General features: G+C 37.8%; 1 protein-coding gene across 1 annotated transcript in view; it reads right to left on the reverse strand.

The window, feature by feature from the left end:
* Positions 1-17,505, reverse strand: part of eipr1 (EARP complex and GARP complex interacting protein 1) — a 50,493-nt gene that overhangs the window by 19,733 nt on the left and 13,255 nt on the right. Inside the window, exons 5-6 of the mRNA XM_044141956.1 lie at positions 9,267-9,366; positions 1,501-1,637 (exon numbers count right to left, since the gene is read on the reverse strand). Coding sequence (XP_043997891.1) covers positions 1,501-1,637; positions 9,267-9,366 — 237 coding nt within the window. The remainder of the gene's footprint in view (positions 1-1,500; positions 1,638-9,266; positions 9,367-17,505) is intronic.

The following is a 17,505-nucleotide window of genomic DNA, read 5'->3' on the forward strand; positions in this document are numbered from 1 at the left end:
TTGTAAAATAATACAGACATATTTACATCATACATGCTGAATGTGATGCTAAGAAAAACAGTGAAATAGATGGCAGAGATGAGCAGAGCTAAAACCAAATGTCTGAACAAAATACATAAATGTGGTCTAATCAGAGATCTTTAAGACTGTGTTTCAGTCTCTGTTGTTGCCAACATCAGGCATGAAAACCGTCAAGACAGAAGAACCTTTTCAATGCAATTTACTGTTATTAAATTACAACAGATATTTGTCTCATTTGTCTTCCAAACTCATTGAGTAATGGTTTTAAATAATAATGATTTTAGGACAGAACATAATAATTGTGAGCATATTTTTTTCCATTATCGAGCAGTCATAGATCATGTCATATTTTCACACCAGGGAAATTTGAAGTTCTTAACATTTATGAAGGCTTTCTTCCCACAGTCAATACCACTCCTAAACATTGTAACATGCAGAAAGTAAAAATGTCTTTAAAACTGCTGTTTTGGTCAACAGTACTGATTTCATTCCTACCTTAATGTATTATTTTAGCTAAATAATAGATTTATCCAAGTCTGTTAATTGTTTACTATGTATCTATGATAGTTTTGTATAGTTTTATTTGAATATTTTTTTGAATTTTCAGCAAAATAAGCCCCTATCAATATATTCAATTGTATATATTTTTTTAACTCATTGTAGATTGCAATACTGATTGTATTTTTGGATATTTTTGCAATTTTCCCATGGACTTCTGGCCAACTTAAACACAGTTTCATTCTTCATTTAGAAAATATGAAGAGACAATCAAAATACCTTGATTAAACCTAAACTAGTATGTAGCAAAATTATTAAAGTACTTCTCAGGTTATTACTGATTGTTGACTAAAATTGGGACAAAAATGTCAAACATAGTATACAGACGTAAAATTAAGCACTTCTGTTTGCTTGAGAAATTCTAATTATTTGAAAAGAAAGTTGTTCTAAAACATGCTCAGCATGACGAGTGTAATTAAAAACACATTTCTGTGTGCAGCACTGAAACATCTTGTAAAGCCATGTAAATACCTTCTGAGACCATTAAGCTCTGACAATTTAACTTACATGACACTCAAATGACTCATTTCTGTCAGATTTAAAAGTATCCCACTCAAACATCCAACTGGCTTTAAGTCAGGTGATAGCAGGCAGCTCCTGTGTAAGAAATCATGGCTCAACACTGAGTGGCAAGGAATTAAAAGTGTTATGCTGTGAGAGTTTCAACATCAAGGTCTCTAAATCAAACTTTGATGTTTTATTTGGTAAATCGAGCAAATTCCATAAACTTTATAGTGAAACAGTTCATATAATGAAACCGTAAAAGCCGTGTGATTTTTAAAAAAATAAAATACAGCAACTCGTCTTTCCCTAAACAATAAACAATTGAAGTATTTGAAACAAATAAAATAAATACATGTAAGGCAAAAGGTTTTATAGGAATTTTACATTTTCAGACCTGCCTCTGGTAAGGGAGCTCACCTCATAGTGCGAAGATCCCAGCCTCGGATGGTCGTGTCATTAGCCGTGGCGAGCTGGCTGCAGTTGTGGTGGGGGCTCCATTTGCCAGAGGTGAACTTCAGCTGACCTTTACCTTCCAGGGTGGCAGTGCTGGAGACCTACAGCACGCCGGAAGATCTTTATTAACTTGTCAGAACATCCATGGAAGTTTCACTTAAATACATGTGACAAGTTCAGCAAGAACGGTGCATTCAGTCAGAATAATAATCACATTAAGAAGCTTTTTCTCTCTGCCTTAATCAAGATTCAAATATATTCAAAAAGGAACCATTTTAGGGTTTACTTTTGGACGCTGTATTTCATTGTTTAGCCGATGCTAATAAAAGCAAAAGATTTGTTTATAGTATTGAGGTATGTGGTTTCAAAACTGCTTTAATTGTCATACAATTGTTAGTTTAAAACTTTTCCAATTACACACCTTAGAAACAGAAGATTTCTCCAGCTGTAAGGAGCTGAGATGCTTCAGAACCACATCGGTCACCTGCTCATCACTACCTCACACTTTTCTCGCAAGAAATCAAGCATCGGCTGTTTATAAAGTCTCTGAAGGTAAACTAAAAGAGTGATACCATTCCTATTATTGAGCCAAATACTTTTTGACGGACAAAAGCTTAGAGTAACTAATGAAGTGTAAGGAGTAACCCACAATTAACATATTAATACAAAAAATCCCTTTATTTCTTAGTCTTGTGTGATATTATACTTTCCTAGAAAAATGAACATCAAAAACATCGACCTTTGTAAGGTAGCTGATTTTAGGACAGTTACCAGACCACACAGCTCAAGTAATTAACCAGCAAAGGTAACTTACTTAGACTCTAAAGTATTTTACTATATAACTATTTTACAACAAATTTAAAGCAGAACCTCTTCAATTATGTTTTTGCTATGGCTTATCTTTCACTCATAGTTTATCTATAAAGCTCTTCAATTTTAGTAAACTTGCAGGGGATTCCTCTTCACTTTTGTAGTTCTTCTATGTATACATTTACACCCTTGACTTTGAATAACACACTTTTTGAAGCATTGACCCTTTTCAGAAGACCTTCCCTTTGAAAGCTTCCACCTTCCAGGCAGATGATGAACTGAATACTTGAGGACATCCAGCAAGTTTTTCGGTGTTTTCTTAGTGATTTTTTTCAGGCTTTTTTAAGTTAAGCCTGTGCAGTTTGCGAAAAGCTCTTACTCAGGCTAGGTTTTTTATTCTGTATTCTGTGACCTATAATCCGAATTCAAGACTCAAGAACACTTTGAAAGGTTTTTGCTACTTCAATGTGCTTGAGAGTAGAGTTGGTATTGGTTATGAAAGAGACAAAAAGTTTAATGTTAGTAGTGAAGAGACTGATTTTATTCCTCTTGGTTTAGTAATGATTTAGTTACCTTTTGTCAAACCTTCAATGGATTTCCATTGGTCTTTCAAATAAATGATGTGTGGTAGGTGGAGATTAGCGCTGCAGGAAATTTTCATTAATCAACAGTTTCCTCTAAATTTATAAGAGTTAACATGATTGAGGTAGTGTTTTGCTTTGCTGGAGGTGATTTACACACAAGATCATTTATTTTGGAAAAGATCTGCTGAGCTCTGAGAACGTTTAAAATTGATTAGTGTGAAGTATTGAATCAAAGCTGTGCAGGTTGGTTGAGGATCACTGGAATGTATCATATCATTCATTTTTCAAACGTCACTTGGTGTAGAAATTAAGTAATACAGTGAAGGCCGATTAAACTGGAGCATTTGAGGTTTCTCAAACCGGATGACATGCTTGTCTCTGGATATTTTTCCAGATAGATTTCACATAAAAACAATGATGGTGAATTTAATGAAAGCCAAAATGCTTCAAGCCCTCTAATTCATAAAGTAAATTTCTTCATAGGGCTTTTCTTGAAAAATAGAATCCAATTAATGCAGCAGACCAGCTATGGATAATATCTTTCCCTAAAACATGATGCATCTAACAATTCCAAAAAGCAGAACCACACTGCTCCATTTTTCTTTGCTCCCTGACTATCTGCAGGTTTTTATCCTCTTCCTTCTCCCTATCCCATTTCTCCAGCCCTCCCTCTTTCTCTCCCATTTCTGGCTGCTGGAGCAAAGATCATCGATCGGTCCGTCACCACACTGTTCCCTGGTACATTCTCATTATTTCAGCTAGGGAGGACAGAGGGGGGAGACGGTGAGCGGCCCATGGAGAAGGAGAGAGGAGAAAAGGAAGGAAATAAAGCAAGAGGGATTAAAGGAATAAGAATTTTACAGGTGCAGAAAACAAGGAAATGGTAGGTATTTGTCAGTTGTTAAGTTGGACTGCAAGGTTTCAAGATAAAACACTAAAATTGCACACTTTTCCAGAGTCAAATGTTCTGGTTTCAGTGTCAAGCATAAATATCTACGTTTACCAGGTATTTATAGTAGGATGCACCGATAAATCAACCCCGATTTCCTTAAATTTGGGAGATTGGTGATCGGCCGATACTTACATGTGAACCCGATCTTATGCACCGATCTTATCTACCTTAGCAAAGGTCTAAAAATCAACAACTGTCCTCTTTCGCTCTGCTTTGAGAAAGGTTTGACTGGCACACAAGGTCATGTCTTCATGTATGCAGTTATTAATAGTCACCCTCCTGTTGTCAACACAGCAACTTTCTTGCTACATTTAGTAATGTTTCAGACAAAACAAAAAAAAAAAATCAGTAAAATATAAATCAGTGTTGGTCCACTGAGGTTTTGCACAGCTGAATGACAGCAACAGGAGCTTAAAGGATTTCTCAAATATGTAATGAAAGAATCAAAGAATTGCTCCAGGTATGTTTGTGATGAGGTTATAACATTATAACATTATGTAAAGCTCAAAAATGTTTATTGTAACCCTATCCACCCAAATTCCCCAAATTTTTAGGACATTTCATTTATTTTACGGTTCTGTATTCAAAAAATGTCTTACAGATTTCAATAAATGTAGGAAAACAACATGGAGATCCATAAAACCCACTCACTAGAGACAGAGATAGGCTTTCTAACCTAAACATAATATTAAATTTAATCTTTAGTGAGTCATCATTTCAAAACTACTTACGCAGCTTTAATTCAATACTCCTCTTCTTATTTAACTTTAATTAGATTTTTTGCAACTTAACTGTTTTTGAAGATGTTTTAACCACTTAAAATGAGGGCAATAAATGCTGGATAGCTAGTCTAGGAATTACCAAAGGGTCCATTCAAAAGATAAACCAGATTAGGTTTATCATCTATAAATATGGTTTTAAGGTATCAAAGGATATGTGCACACACATATATATAAATGTCTTTTTATGCAACTTAAGGATAGACACAGCCTGTATTCGATAGAGAAGTAGGAGCTCCCCTCCCCTCCTCAGAGAACATGAGCTTTCTTAAGCACCAGTAAGAAAACTTCTGCAGGAATCCTGCTCCACTAATGGTTCAACAGCAAAGCTGGAGCTTCGTGCATCCCAGCTTCCCAGCTTTATTAGTGCGCTAACCAAATTAGGGGCCCTAACAAGGCAGTACACACAACACTAGGGGACACATTCATTTAGGAGGCAAGCAGCTCTAATGCAGAGCTTTCTATCAAATCACCATGCAGTCATGCTTTCTTCACACCCCAATGGTTCAGTGTGTGCACATTAGTTTGTGTGAGAGCAGATGTGCGGGACAAGGTGTGTAGGTGTCCTCAATTCCACCAGCGAATCCAACTGATGGGTGCTGCAAACACACATCATGGGCACAAAAACAATGCACACTGGCATGCTTAAACCCACAATCCTCTCTTATAAATGCATACACACTACCACATCCAACTCATAGAGCCACTAATCCAGGCCAGACCTGAGAGAGAGGGAGAGAGAGAAAGAAAGATAGAGAAAGAGAGAGGGTGAAGAGGGACAAAGAGAAAGAGAGAGACAAAGAGAGAGAAAGAGAGAGAAAAAGAGAGCGAGAGAGACAGAAAGAAAGAAAAGAGAGAGAGAGATCCATGCTGTGCTGGACATGACTAGCGATGAACACATCACCCTCTGACAGACTGAAGAGGAGAGCAGAGTGGGATGAAAAAAAGGAAGCAGAGAGGGAGGTAAGAAGATTAGCATTCTCATCAGCAGTGGAGGAATTCGTCTTGGCTGCCTAGCTCTCCCTCCTTTTTTACATTCCCGTTCTCCTCATCAGCTCCACACTCTTTCTTTATCCCGGCTCAGTCTTCCTCCATTCTTATATTTATTTTTTAAATCAGCGGGATCCTGTATTGACACGTTTTCCTTCCTCCTCATCACATTTCTTCCATTCACATGCATACCCATGCATCCCTGTTAGCCTCAAAGCATGAATATCAATTGTTCTGTTCAGTGGATCACCTCTGTGGTCCACTCGCTTACATGCTGGGTTGACCTACACAGTTTTGTGCAAATTATTACTAACTTTCCCACATTGTCACACTACAGCCACACTTGATGTATTTTAGTTGGATTTTATGTGCCAAAACAACTCAAGGTCACTAATTATTGTAGAATCGAAGGAAAAATAATACGCAACCTTCACTGAAAACTGCAGTGTGTATTTGTGCCCAGCTCCCTTGGGCCAACCCCATGTTTAAACACACTTTGTTGCAATTACAGCACTTCAATAGCTCAATATTTGGAAGTGTGGCCAACATGGACTGAATGGCTTTGTTCACTTCCTCTGCTGACTGAATGGCTTTGTTCACTTCCTCTGCTGCTATTATTGAACTAATATATTTATATATTAGTTTTAGGACACAAACTGAAGATGAGCAGGTTATATAAAATATCAACCTTGTTTTCCCCTTTCCTTTGTAATAATAAATTGACCTAGAACTCAACATAAATAATCCTGACAAATATCCGGACAGAGTGAGAGGTCTTGGCCTTCCATTTATCTGAACAACAATAAGAAAGAGTCCAACAGACTTTTAGACTCCAAGACTGACTTGTGCTTGCATGTGAGCTTGTTGCCCTTTATGTGAATCTACATAAACCACTAATGAGTCATACACTTCATATTTCTCATCACATCTGGCTTCTAATGGATCCCCACACACACACAAACACACACCCACGCACACACACATATCCACAAAAGCCGGCTGAAACATCACAACTCGATTAGTTCTTCCCCAAATGCATTTACACATGACACACGCCATTATTTTGTGGCTTTGAATACACATAATGGCCTTTCTAAGTGCAAAGCTGGCAAGTTGGAGACGGTGAATTTACAGTGAAGAGCCTCTTCACCTTGCATTACGAAGGACACAACCACAGGCAAATTGACCACAAGTATTTACACTCAATTTAGTTACATAGCTTTTTCTCTGTATTAAGAGTCATTAATGTGTATTTCTGCCAGCGAGGGGCGACTCTGACAGGCAGTGTTGAGCAATATTTGGGGTTTGTCCCACTCTTATTTCAATCTCTTAATACTTTCATAGAGAACTTTCTACAGCCCTCAATTTAGTATTTGGCCAACATAATTTTTTTCTGTTCATTTTTAGACAAAACACAGTCCATTGCAAATGTATTCCCATGGCTTACCTTCTGTACATTTTGCTACCATGGTAAAATAAATCCTAATTTTCTAAATATTTAATTTGGATGTTATGTTCTTATTGATATAAAAGGGGTTTAAATAGTGAAAGGACAGGATGGTTTTGAATTATTTTTATAAATAGAAATCTGATAAGTGTAACATGCATTTGAAATAACTCCTTCAAACTTTGATACCCCAAAATAAAAGTCATTTGAATGTCTTTAAATGTCACTCAATCAAGTATTATAGCCCACAAGTGGAAAAAAAATTTCTAAGTGCAAATGCAGCTTTTCCGTGAAGGGCTGAGAGGTTTGTAAGATGATATACCGCAATAAACTGCATGATGAAGGCATAAAGCTGTGGAGAAGTTTATAACTGAAGTTATAAAACAATATTTAAAGCTTTGGTCATGTCATGAAGAACATGACCTTCATGTCATGAAGGTTATGTCACGTTAGACCATTTTGTCCCTCTAACAATTGGAAGAGCTAATTACCACCAAGAGAAGCAGCCATAAGGGCGTAAAGGGACACTGTAAATCTAAAGGAGTAACATAAAACGGCAGGAGAGTCTATCGACTGGTCAGCTACTGACTATGTTAGCTGCATCTGTCTTGCCTACACAGAAAGCCTGAGAATGGAGTTGTTCAAAAAAAGGCTATAGGACCATTTGTTTGCGGTTTCATTTACTCATGAAGGGAACACACCGGTAATGTGGAATAATAGCTGTGTTTTGTGCTCAGATGACATCAAAAATAAGCATTTTGACTTAAAACCTGTCAGAAGTTGCTAAATGGAGCAGAAGTTCACAGTCCAGCATGTGAATAGCATGCAACCAAAGCTATGTTTTTGTTTTTGTTGTTTTTTGGCCGGGGGGGCCAGCGGGGCTGGGTGGGGGGGTATTTTTATAAAGCATATTCATGTTAAAACGGCCCAGTCAAAGTCCAGATCTAAATTAAAATGTATTGTTCACAGATTTTCTCTTTCTTGTTTGATTAACCTGCAGCTATTTTTCAAAGATTGAATAGACATTTTAGTTTTAAGACATGCCAAGCATATAGACACACCTGAAAAGACTTGCAGCTTTCATTGTAGTGAAAGGTATTTCAACAAAGCATTCGGTTAAAATTTAATAAAAATGCAGGAACCTCTGTGAGGTCCTAACATGTGAAACTAGAGTGACTTCAATTTAGACATGCTGGCTTCAGGTTCAGTAAGATCAGTTTCATTCGTGAACACCCTTTTATCACCATACAATTTGAATTATATTCCTTTTTTAAGTTTCTTTCTTCTCACACATTTTAAACAGAACATGAATACAGCTGTGCACAGAGAGAGGCAAAGTTCATAACTCGTTTTGTTCAAGCCACATGACTGCGTCCTGTTCATCACCATGTCTTACGAGGACAATTATTTCTGTTGCCCAGCATGATTTCACCACTTTGTATGCAATAGAGTCAGACAGCACATTATTCTTATAAAAATATCACAAGAAGTTTCTGTATGTTTTAAATGAGAAAAACATTGTACAATTTAACGAACCACGCTTCCGGTGAATGATGCAGAGATGTACTGATTTCTCAGTTGTGACAAGACACCTGCTATCAGCATGGGGAAGAAGTGTGGCTATTACAGGAGCTCTCATGTAGATCTTTGCAAATACTTTTTATGAACATGTGTGAATAGTCTGAGAATCTGTTTTGCCAGTGAAAGTATGTTTCTGTTAAAACCAAGAAAAATAAATAAAAATTTGGTTCTCAAATAATAAGTCCCTTACAAAAAAATCCCATGAAAATCACATGTGGTTCACACAAATTTTACATGTGAATGATGTGAAGCACATGACTATGTGTGATTTTGGAACGTTTCGTGGTAAAATCACATGTGATTCACATGTGATTCATACATTTCCACATGTGATCACATGTGATGACATGAAAATCACGTGTGATCACATGTGAAAACCACATGTGAACCACATGTGATTTTACCACAAAACGTTCCAAAATCACACGTATTCATGTGCTTTCACATGTGATTCACATCATTCACATGTAAAATTTGTGTGAACCACATGTGATCACATGTGATTTTCATGGGATTTTTTGTAAGGGGTCTGCTACTGTGTAATCTGTGTGTGTGAATGTGAGTTTCAATTTGTGTGCGTCTCATACCGTGGCTTGTGTGGAGCTCTCCTGGAGGTCCCAGAGCAGCGCATGGTTATCAGCCAATGAAATCACACGATTACCATCGCCCATGGGCTCCCACAACACGCTGTAAATGCAGAAGGACACACATGGAGCTTATAAACACTCAGAAGACCTGAGTCATGGTCAATAAGAGCACAGAGTTTGGTTATATTTACAGGTAATCCACGTAGTGTAACAGAAAGATGTGATCTACCATATTGAAGTAATGGCCTACTACGCACACAGTGGCCTACTGAACGCACATTATTATTAGCACTTCATAAATTTCTAAATTACACAATAGAACCATTCAAATTAATCCATAAATAGACTGCTTTTGCAACATTTGCAACTGGGGGTCAACAGTTTTATTACTAATGAAATCATAGTAACAGTATAAAAAAGGAGTTTTCCGTAAAGACTGTCTCATTTATTAGCTATAAATTATGTTTCAACCAGATCATGAAAAGAACACTTTAAAATCCCATTTGAGGTGCCTTATTTGCTTTTTAGTCTCTCATCAATTCACAGGATGAGAGTTTGGAGGCCGTGAGCCCTTGACGAGGCTGTCGCGGGTTTTATTCCTGGACCCGTTAACATTTACCGCATGTCGTCCCCCTTCTCCTTCCCCCTTTCTTGTCAGACTACTTTTAAATAAGGGACACTAGAGCCCACAAAAGACCCCCTGGAGAAAAAAAAGAGTGACATCGTTCCCCTGGAAATCTTGGTAAGCCCGGTTGTAGGGTCACTAGGCCAACAGCCCACTGTGTTTTTGTGTAAAAAATAATAAAAGTTGACAAGGAATTTAAGAATAACAAATTAATTATATGATATTGGCAGACATTATTGAGAATACTTAAGCACTAACTATGGAAGAATTATTTGTAAACATGAAGGGTCCACATGACCCATGACTTTAAACCGTAAACGCTTGCTACCTGCTGTTATCTCGCTGTTTTATGATTAGCTAGCATGTTGTCAGCAAACAACTGTTTACCACAGAGTGATCAAATAAGTTATGCTAACAAACTGATTAGTGAATGGGATACAATGACCCAAATGTGTTACAAGTCAGTGAGTGAAATAATGAGAAAAATGCCCCAAATTTCAGAGGCCAGATGTTAATTACTTAGAATATTTCAAACAATTTTGTTATGGTGAGATCATCTGCTCTTAATGAAATGTGGTAAGTCTCTCTATTTAGACAAACTAATCCATTGCGGGCAAGGATGCTGAGGGTTTTCCTAAAACTGTAAATTTTCCTATAAAATGGAAGTCATGTCTATTGTGAAAAGGGTAAAAGAAATATGATCGTTTCTACCCATTTTGGTCACAATTACAAACCATTTTGATTGCATGCAATGTCATGCTATTCCAGTAAAATTTTTATGGCCAGGCAAAATAGAAATAGATTCTGCTTCTAAAAGACCATTGCAGTGATTTGTCACCCTTAAAAAAAAATCTTGTGAATTTTACAAATGTGAACACTCTGTATCACATAAAACTTAACATGTAGCTGCAGACATGAAAACTTTTGACATCTTCAACAGATGGCACAAAGCTGTAGGGAGTTGTGCCAGGCGGAGGTGATCCTTCAAAATCGCCCATTTTGAGTGAAAGATGATGTGCATAATCCATGGTGAGTTATAAAAATTCCGAAATGCATGACTAACACATAAGTCTAGTCATGCGCAGGGGAATGGATGGCACACCCACTCTCCCACAGTTAAATGTCAAAGTAGGTAGGTTTTATAAAAATATATAACCCTGTGGTCCTACTGCCACGTGTACAAGTATATACCACATGGTCAGAAACAACCAATTAGACCCAGAAGGAGGGTCTTAGCACCGTCAATCAACCCTCTGCTCCCAACCTCCTCATTGCTCTCTGCAGGGCTACAGTTTCTTTCTACAGCAAAGCCTAAAATGGGAGTTCAAATTAGTGAAAGGGGGATGAGGCTGACTGACCTGGGGCCTATGTATATATTGCCCAGTTCAAAGTAGAACAGTTCAGATCAGATTTGTGTTGCTGGCTATTATGCATCTCACCTGCTGCAGTCTTCAGCCTTTTGCTGCAGTGTCCACTGATTATACTGTAGGAGAAGTAAATTCATTGCCAATAAAAGTGACAACCTTGTATAAATGAGAGACTACTCATTGGCAAATCCTGCAGCCCAATTCTGTCAATCTAATGCCACAAGAGTGGGACACATGGCTGCTTCACCGTAGCTAAAAAATAGTTTTTACTGCATACTTTACTTTGATCGCTCCCTGCATACAACCGTCTGCAGAGTATTGATTCTTTATTGCATGCCTCGTGGAGCCGCGAGTCCTCACTGTGCTCTACTTAAAGCATATATTATGAGCACAGGGCCAGTTGCTGAGATTTTCCTTGCTCCCTTGTTGGCGACTGGATCACATCTGTACTTTTCTTCGTTTCTCTTAGTTCAGATAGCTAAATAAAGATGGAAACAGTGACAAGACAGAAGAACTCAACAGACAAAGTGACATCGTCTTAATTCTGTAAGCTATAAAACTAGGACCCAGTGTTGTAAAGGAATTTAAGAATAACAAATTAATTATATGATAGTTCATCATGGGAAGTTCATCAATTAGACACTTCATTTTCTTGAACTCATTTGTCAACCTGGAGAAGCCACAACAATGCTTATGTCTGAGACGAAGAGAGTGTTTGAGAGAGATAAAACAAATGACCAAGTTAGAGTTTGGTGTTGGACTGAATCCAAGTTTCAAATATAGATAGCGCCATTAGAAGAGGCGAAGCAGAGCGCTGGAGGGATTGGGAGAAGTAGAGGAGGGGCAACGGAGCTGTGTTTATTAGGGCTGTAAATCTAAGGCTGCAGAGGGACGGCTTTTACTGCCCTCCTGAGGAGCAAACAGTCATGGACTCTGGATGCAAAAACACAGACGTAAACACACCCAGCATGCAAACTTATTCGCCTTTAGGGCAGCATAACATTTACTTTAATTCATTTTCAGAAGACAAAGGAATATTTATGCCAAGACTCAACCCCAAAAATATTTTATTAGCAAAAACCAGTAGTTAATATTAGTTTTAAAACTAGGATTTCAGGAGCCTGAACTGGTGGGGTCAAACCTGCATATTTCAAAGAAGGGGTTTGTTTGGGAAACAGACTGGTTAAAGATGGACACAGACATTCATTGTTAAAATAAAGTTATTAATGTATTTTTTTTTTCATTATGTTTGAAGAACAAATACATGTATACTGAGAATAAATTACTCACAGATTGATTTACCTTTATCAGTAACACCCAGACTTTTTTATGGTTTTATTTGATAAAGAAAAGAAAGCTTGGTTTTCTTTCCACTACACATTATAGTCATGCAGCACTTTGTGGTGGTCTAAAAAATAAAATCCAAAAAGACAGATATGGGTTCTGTATATATGTGACTGGCAATTAGTACAGAGAAATTTGTTAAGTTTTTAAGGTTCTTCTGGTAAAATGGGTTCTTACTATAATTCACTGAAGGTGAACATTGGACCAAGAATAGCACAAGCTCAACACCTACAGCCCTATCTTAAAAACTGAACAGCAGGAGCCAAACACGTGAGGAATGAGCCTATGTGCAAACAACTGCTAACACAGAAACCTTAAAATAAGACAACAGATTGCTATCTTCTCCCTGACACTGATACAAAAACACACATTCATCAGGACACCATAGGGCCAATTAAAACATACTCACCACTTTGGGATTTGCACATCACATTTTTCCCCAAAGTATCAATTATCTTATGCAACAGCAGAGAGTCGGAGACAATTACTGAGCAGTGTCTAATATCGGCTTTCTTTCTTATCAAACACTGTAAGTTACATGCATTTGACCTTGAGAGTTGCAACAAACTAGCTTCTGAAGCAGTATGTAAATACTGTCAGGGAGAGCTGTGGGGGTTTCACTGCCCTATACATCTAAGTCGAGGGAAGGGATGCCGTTTTCTCTCTCTCTTTGTCTTTCTATATGTCTCTTGCTCTCCAGATTGCTCTCCTTTTATGCTGTGCTTTGCATGTATACAAGTTAAATCCCAGTATGTACAAGACAAACACATCAGGTGTGGCTCTCCTCCTTCTGGACAGGATTTAATAGGCACACCAAGTAAAAAATGATAAACTAACTGACACCTTTTGCAAGTATGTAGATGAAGTTCATAAAAACTGTGTGGCTCTTATTTTCTTCAATCAATCAATCAATCAAATTTATTTGTATAGCACATTTCAGCAGCAAAGTGCTTTACATCATAACAAACACAGAAACACAACGTAACATAGAATCAACAATCAAAACAGAACACTAAGTCAGGTTTCGTCAATAAATTTGTAATTGATTACGTTTCAAATACAATTCTAAACAGGTGGGTTTTTAGTCGAGATTTAAAAAAGTCAGTGTTTCAGCTGTTCTACAGTTTTCTGGAAGTTTATTCCAAATTTGTGGTGCATAGATGCTGAATGCTGCTTCTCCTCGTTTGGTTCTGGTTCTGGGGATGCAGAGCAGACCAGAACCGGAAGACGTGAGAGGTCTGGAAGGTTGATACAACAACAGCAGATCTTTAATGTATTGTCATGCTAAGCTGTTCAGTGATTTGTAAACCAACAACAGTATTTTAAAGTCTATTCTTTGAGCTATAGGGAGCCAGTGTAGGAACTTTAAAACTGGTGTTATGTGCTCTATCTTCCTGGTTTTAGTGAGAACGCGAGCAGCAGCATTCTGGATCAGCTGCAGCTATTTGATTGATTTGTTGGACAGACCTGTGAAGACGCTGTTGCAATAATCAATGCGACTGAAGGTAAACGAATGGATGAGTTTCTCTAGATCTGGCTGAGACATTAGTCCTTTAATCCTGGAAATATTCTTCAGGTGATAGAAGGCCAACTTTGTAACTGTCTTTATGTGGCTCTGAATGTTCAGGTCAGAGTCCATCACTACTCCCAGGTTTCGGGCCTGATCGCTGGGTTTTAGTTGTAATAACTGAAGCTGTGCACTGACTCTAGATCGTTCCTCTTTAGGTCCAAAGATAATAACCTCAGTTTTGTTTCTGTTCAGCTGGAGAAAGTTTTGGCACATCCACACATTTATCTGTTCTAAGCATCTGTTCAGTGATTAGATGGGTTCAGAGTCACCTGGTGACATCGTAATGTAGAGCTGTGTGTCATCTGCATAGTTATGGTAGCTAATATTATTTCCTGTTATAACCTGAGCTAGTGGGAGCTTATAAATATTGAATAAGAGGCGTTCTAGGATAGAACCTTGGGGTACCCCACATGTGACATTTGAACTCTTTGATGAGAAGTTTCCAATTGAAACAAAGAAATTCTTAATTTCCTTCTCTCAAGATTTTGTGACTCAATTTCCTGAAAAATAAAATTGCATTATTGTAGCAGAGTTTGAAGGTTATCAGACAGAACATTTTCTATCTCATGAGAAGGTCAAATATAAACAAGTTCATTGTGTTCATTCAGAAACACTGAAGAATTTGGATTTTGGCAGCACTGCTGAGCTCTTTGTATGGTGGAAAAGTCAGAATTATTGCAAGAATTTTATACTTTAAGAAATAAATAATTGAGCTTATTTAAACAGTTATGGCTCCTATTAACAGAGCTTGGATGATAATTTCTTCAGTGACAATTCCAGTGTTGCCTAAGGAAGTCAACACCTTATATAAAGGTGTTCATAGTTATTAGGTAGATTCTTTCCTTAAGGCAGTGCTTCTCAATTCCAGTCCTCAGGCCCCCCTGCTCTGCATGTTTTAGATGTGCCTCTATACCAGAACAGCTGATTCAAATGGTTGCATGACGTCTTCTGCAGCCACCAAGTACTGCAGAAGCCTGTTAATCACCCAAATATTCAAGCCAGGTGTGTGGCAGGTAGAAGGGAAACACCTAAAACATGCAGGGCAGGGGGGCCTGAGGACCAGAATTGAGAAACACTGCCTTAAGGCAAGATAGGTCTAAACAAAGGTTTAACTGAGTCTGAAAATTAAAAAAAAAATACTAAATGTCAGAAGAGCTACCAGGAACCCATAATATTCCAATTCTGCCATAACTACAACATATCTGTAGTACATATAAAAAAAGATGTTCTGAACTCTTTCATAGAAATGGCAAAGGTAAGAAAAGCTGAAACCCGACCACCACTAAACAAGGCACACTGACACAAATAAGGAATATGTGAAGAAAAGTTTTTCACATGTTTTGTGGACTGAATCAGGTGGATGCAAATACATGCAACACTTCTCCAATTGTACAAAAAAAGAAAAAATCTCTCTGGCATCAAGAATAACAGGAAATCAAAAGATTGAGGAGTTATTTTGTCCCATTTTACATGAAAACACATAATAAGGAGTCCAATAACCTCATCAGCTTCTAAAATCAGAATCCAGTAGTTTTAACCTCATCTTTGTGAGTCATGTCATTAAAATGCAACCATTAGAATGCATTCTTTAAACATGAATGGGTATTAATTATGGAAAAGATGTGGTCTTAAAAGCACCAAATACTAGGGCTGCACAATATATCGCAAAAGTGTCATCATTGTTGTAACAATGTGTGTTATATTCATATCGCAAAGAGCTACTTAGAGGGAAAAGCTTGTTGGTCAATATATATGGAGTGTTATAAACTTAAATTTTTTATGTTAATGTAATATTTAGCCAATTGGACATAGTCTCAAGGTAGCAGATGCTCATGCCATACACTGCTCTAGAACTTCAACTGACTTTCAGTGTTTCTTACAAAACTATAAAGGTTAATGGAAAACTAATATAATATTTGTCCCAATTTAACTTTAGTAGTTTACAAAGTTCAAGATAAGTCAAAAATAGTAACCAATTTAAAAAAAAAATTATGACAAGGTGAATTAACCTGGTTAAACCAGCCTGTGTTCTCTACACAACAGCAGTATTTGGATATTGTTAAGAAAACTCTGGTTTTGTTAATATAATAATGCATCCTACTTTATGCAGTAATAAAGACAGACCAAAACTTGTGATCTTTTTGCAAAAAAGTAATAAAAGAAGCCCAAGACAAGAACAAGCAAAGAGAAATAACTTTTGCTCAAAAACGAGAAAACATGTTTCTATGGCCAAATACACAGTTGTACCATAGCCATCTTTTTCCATCTTTAGAATTTTTTTTTTTTGCCATACCCTCCTAGCGTGCTGATTGGCTCAAATGGCTCCACATGAATCAATTTAGTCAACTGGCAAGGCTCCCAATCGAAACTAAGTGCACAAGGAGGAATAAGAGGGCAAAAACGGCCATGGAGAACACATAAACACACACACACACACAAAAATTTGGCCAGCATTTTTATTCAGCGCATGCTTCACAACGGAGCACAGGCTCAAATGTTTGCTTGCCCAAACAATGAGGGGATTTTTGAGGAAGGAGAAAGGGTTATTGTTAGCGGGAGTGAAGGGACAGCACGCGTGAGCTAAACAGGCAGACACGCTACAGTGGATGCAAACACACATGGAGCAGGTGGACAAACATGCACGCAAAAATAAAGTAAAAATAAAACCCCCTAAAACACAACTCTTTGTCTCTTCACACACAAGCATGCACAGATTGGTGCGAGCTACCAGTATCATCAGAACAAGGGAGGATGTGTGCATGTTGTAGAGAAATGGAGGAGGCGGGCGGCACACCAAAGCCATCCATCTAGGGAAGCCAATAGTGCACAGCATAGGGTGCAGGCTTCACAGCATCCAATTCACAGCTAAACAAAACAGAACCACACACATATAGACCGCATGTGCACAGTGTGATGCCCTTGTGAGGGTTATAGCTCTAAGGGCACTGAGATGGTGGTGCCCACAACCATCAATCTTTACCCCCACAGCATCGTCTGACCTGGTCTCTCACACATAAACACACAGATAATTACCTTTTTTGATCCGGAGCAAAAGTGAAATATTTGTAAATTTAATTTTAACCCTAAAAACACAAGTCTTTACCCAGAAATAGAACTTTAAAAGGAATGATTAAGAAACAAGCTCAACAAAACAAGCAAAAGGCAAAAATTTTACATCTCTGCATTTTTCTCTCGGCTTCTCCTCCCTCCCTCCCAATCTTTATCTCTACCTTGCAGACACCTGCTACAGTACGCTAACTGATTGGCGTGTCTAAAAATGATAGCAATCATGAGGCAGACGATGAACGGCGGCGTAAAAAGTAGAATGACCAT

Source organism: Gambusia affinis, linkage group LG16, assembly GCF_019740435.1.
Source record: "Gambusia affinis linkage group LG16, SWU_Gaff_1.0, whole genome shotgun sequence".
Classification (NCBI taxonomy): Eukaryota; Metazoa; Chordata; class Actinopteri; order Cyprinodontiformes; family Poeciliidae; genus Gambusia; species Gambusia affinis.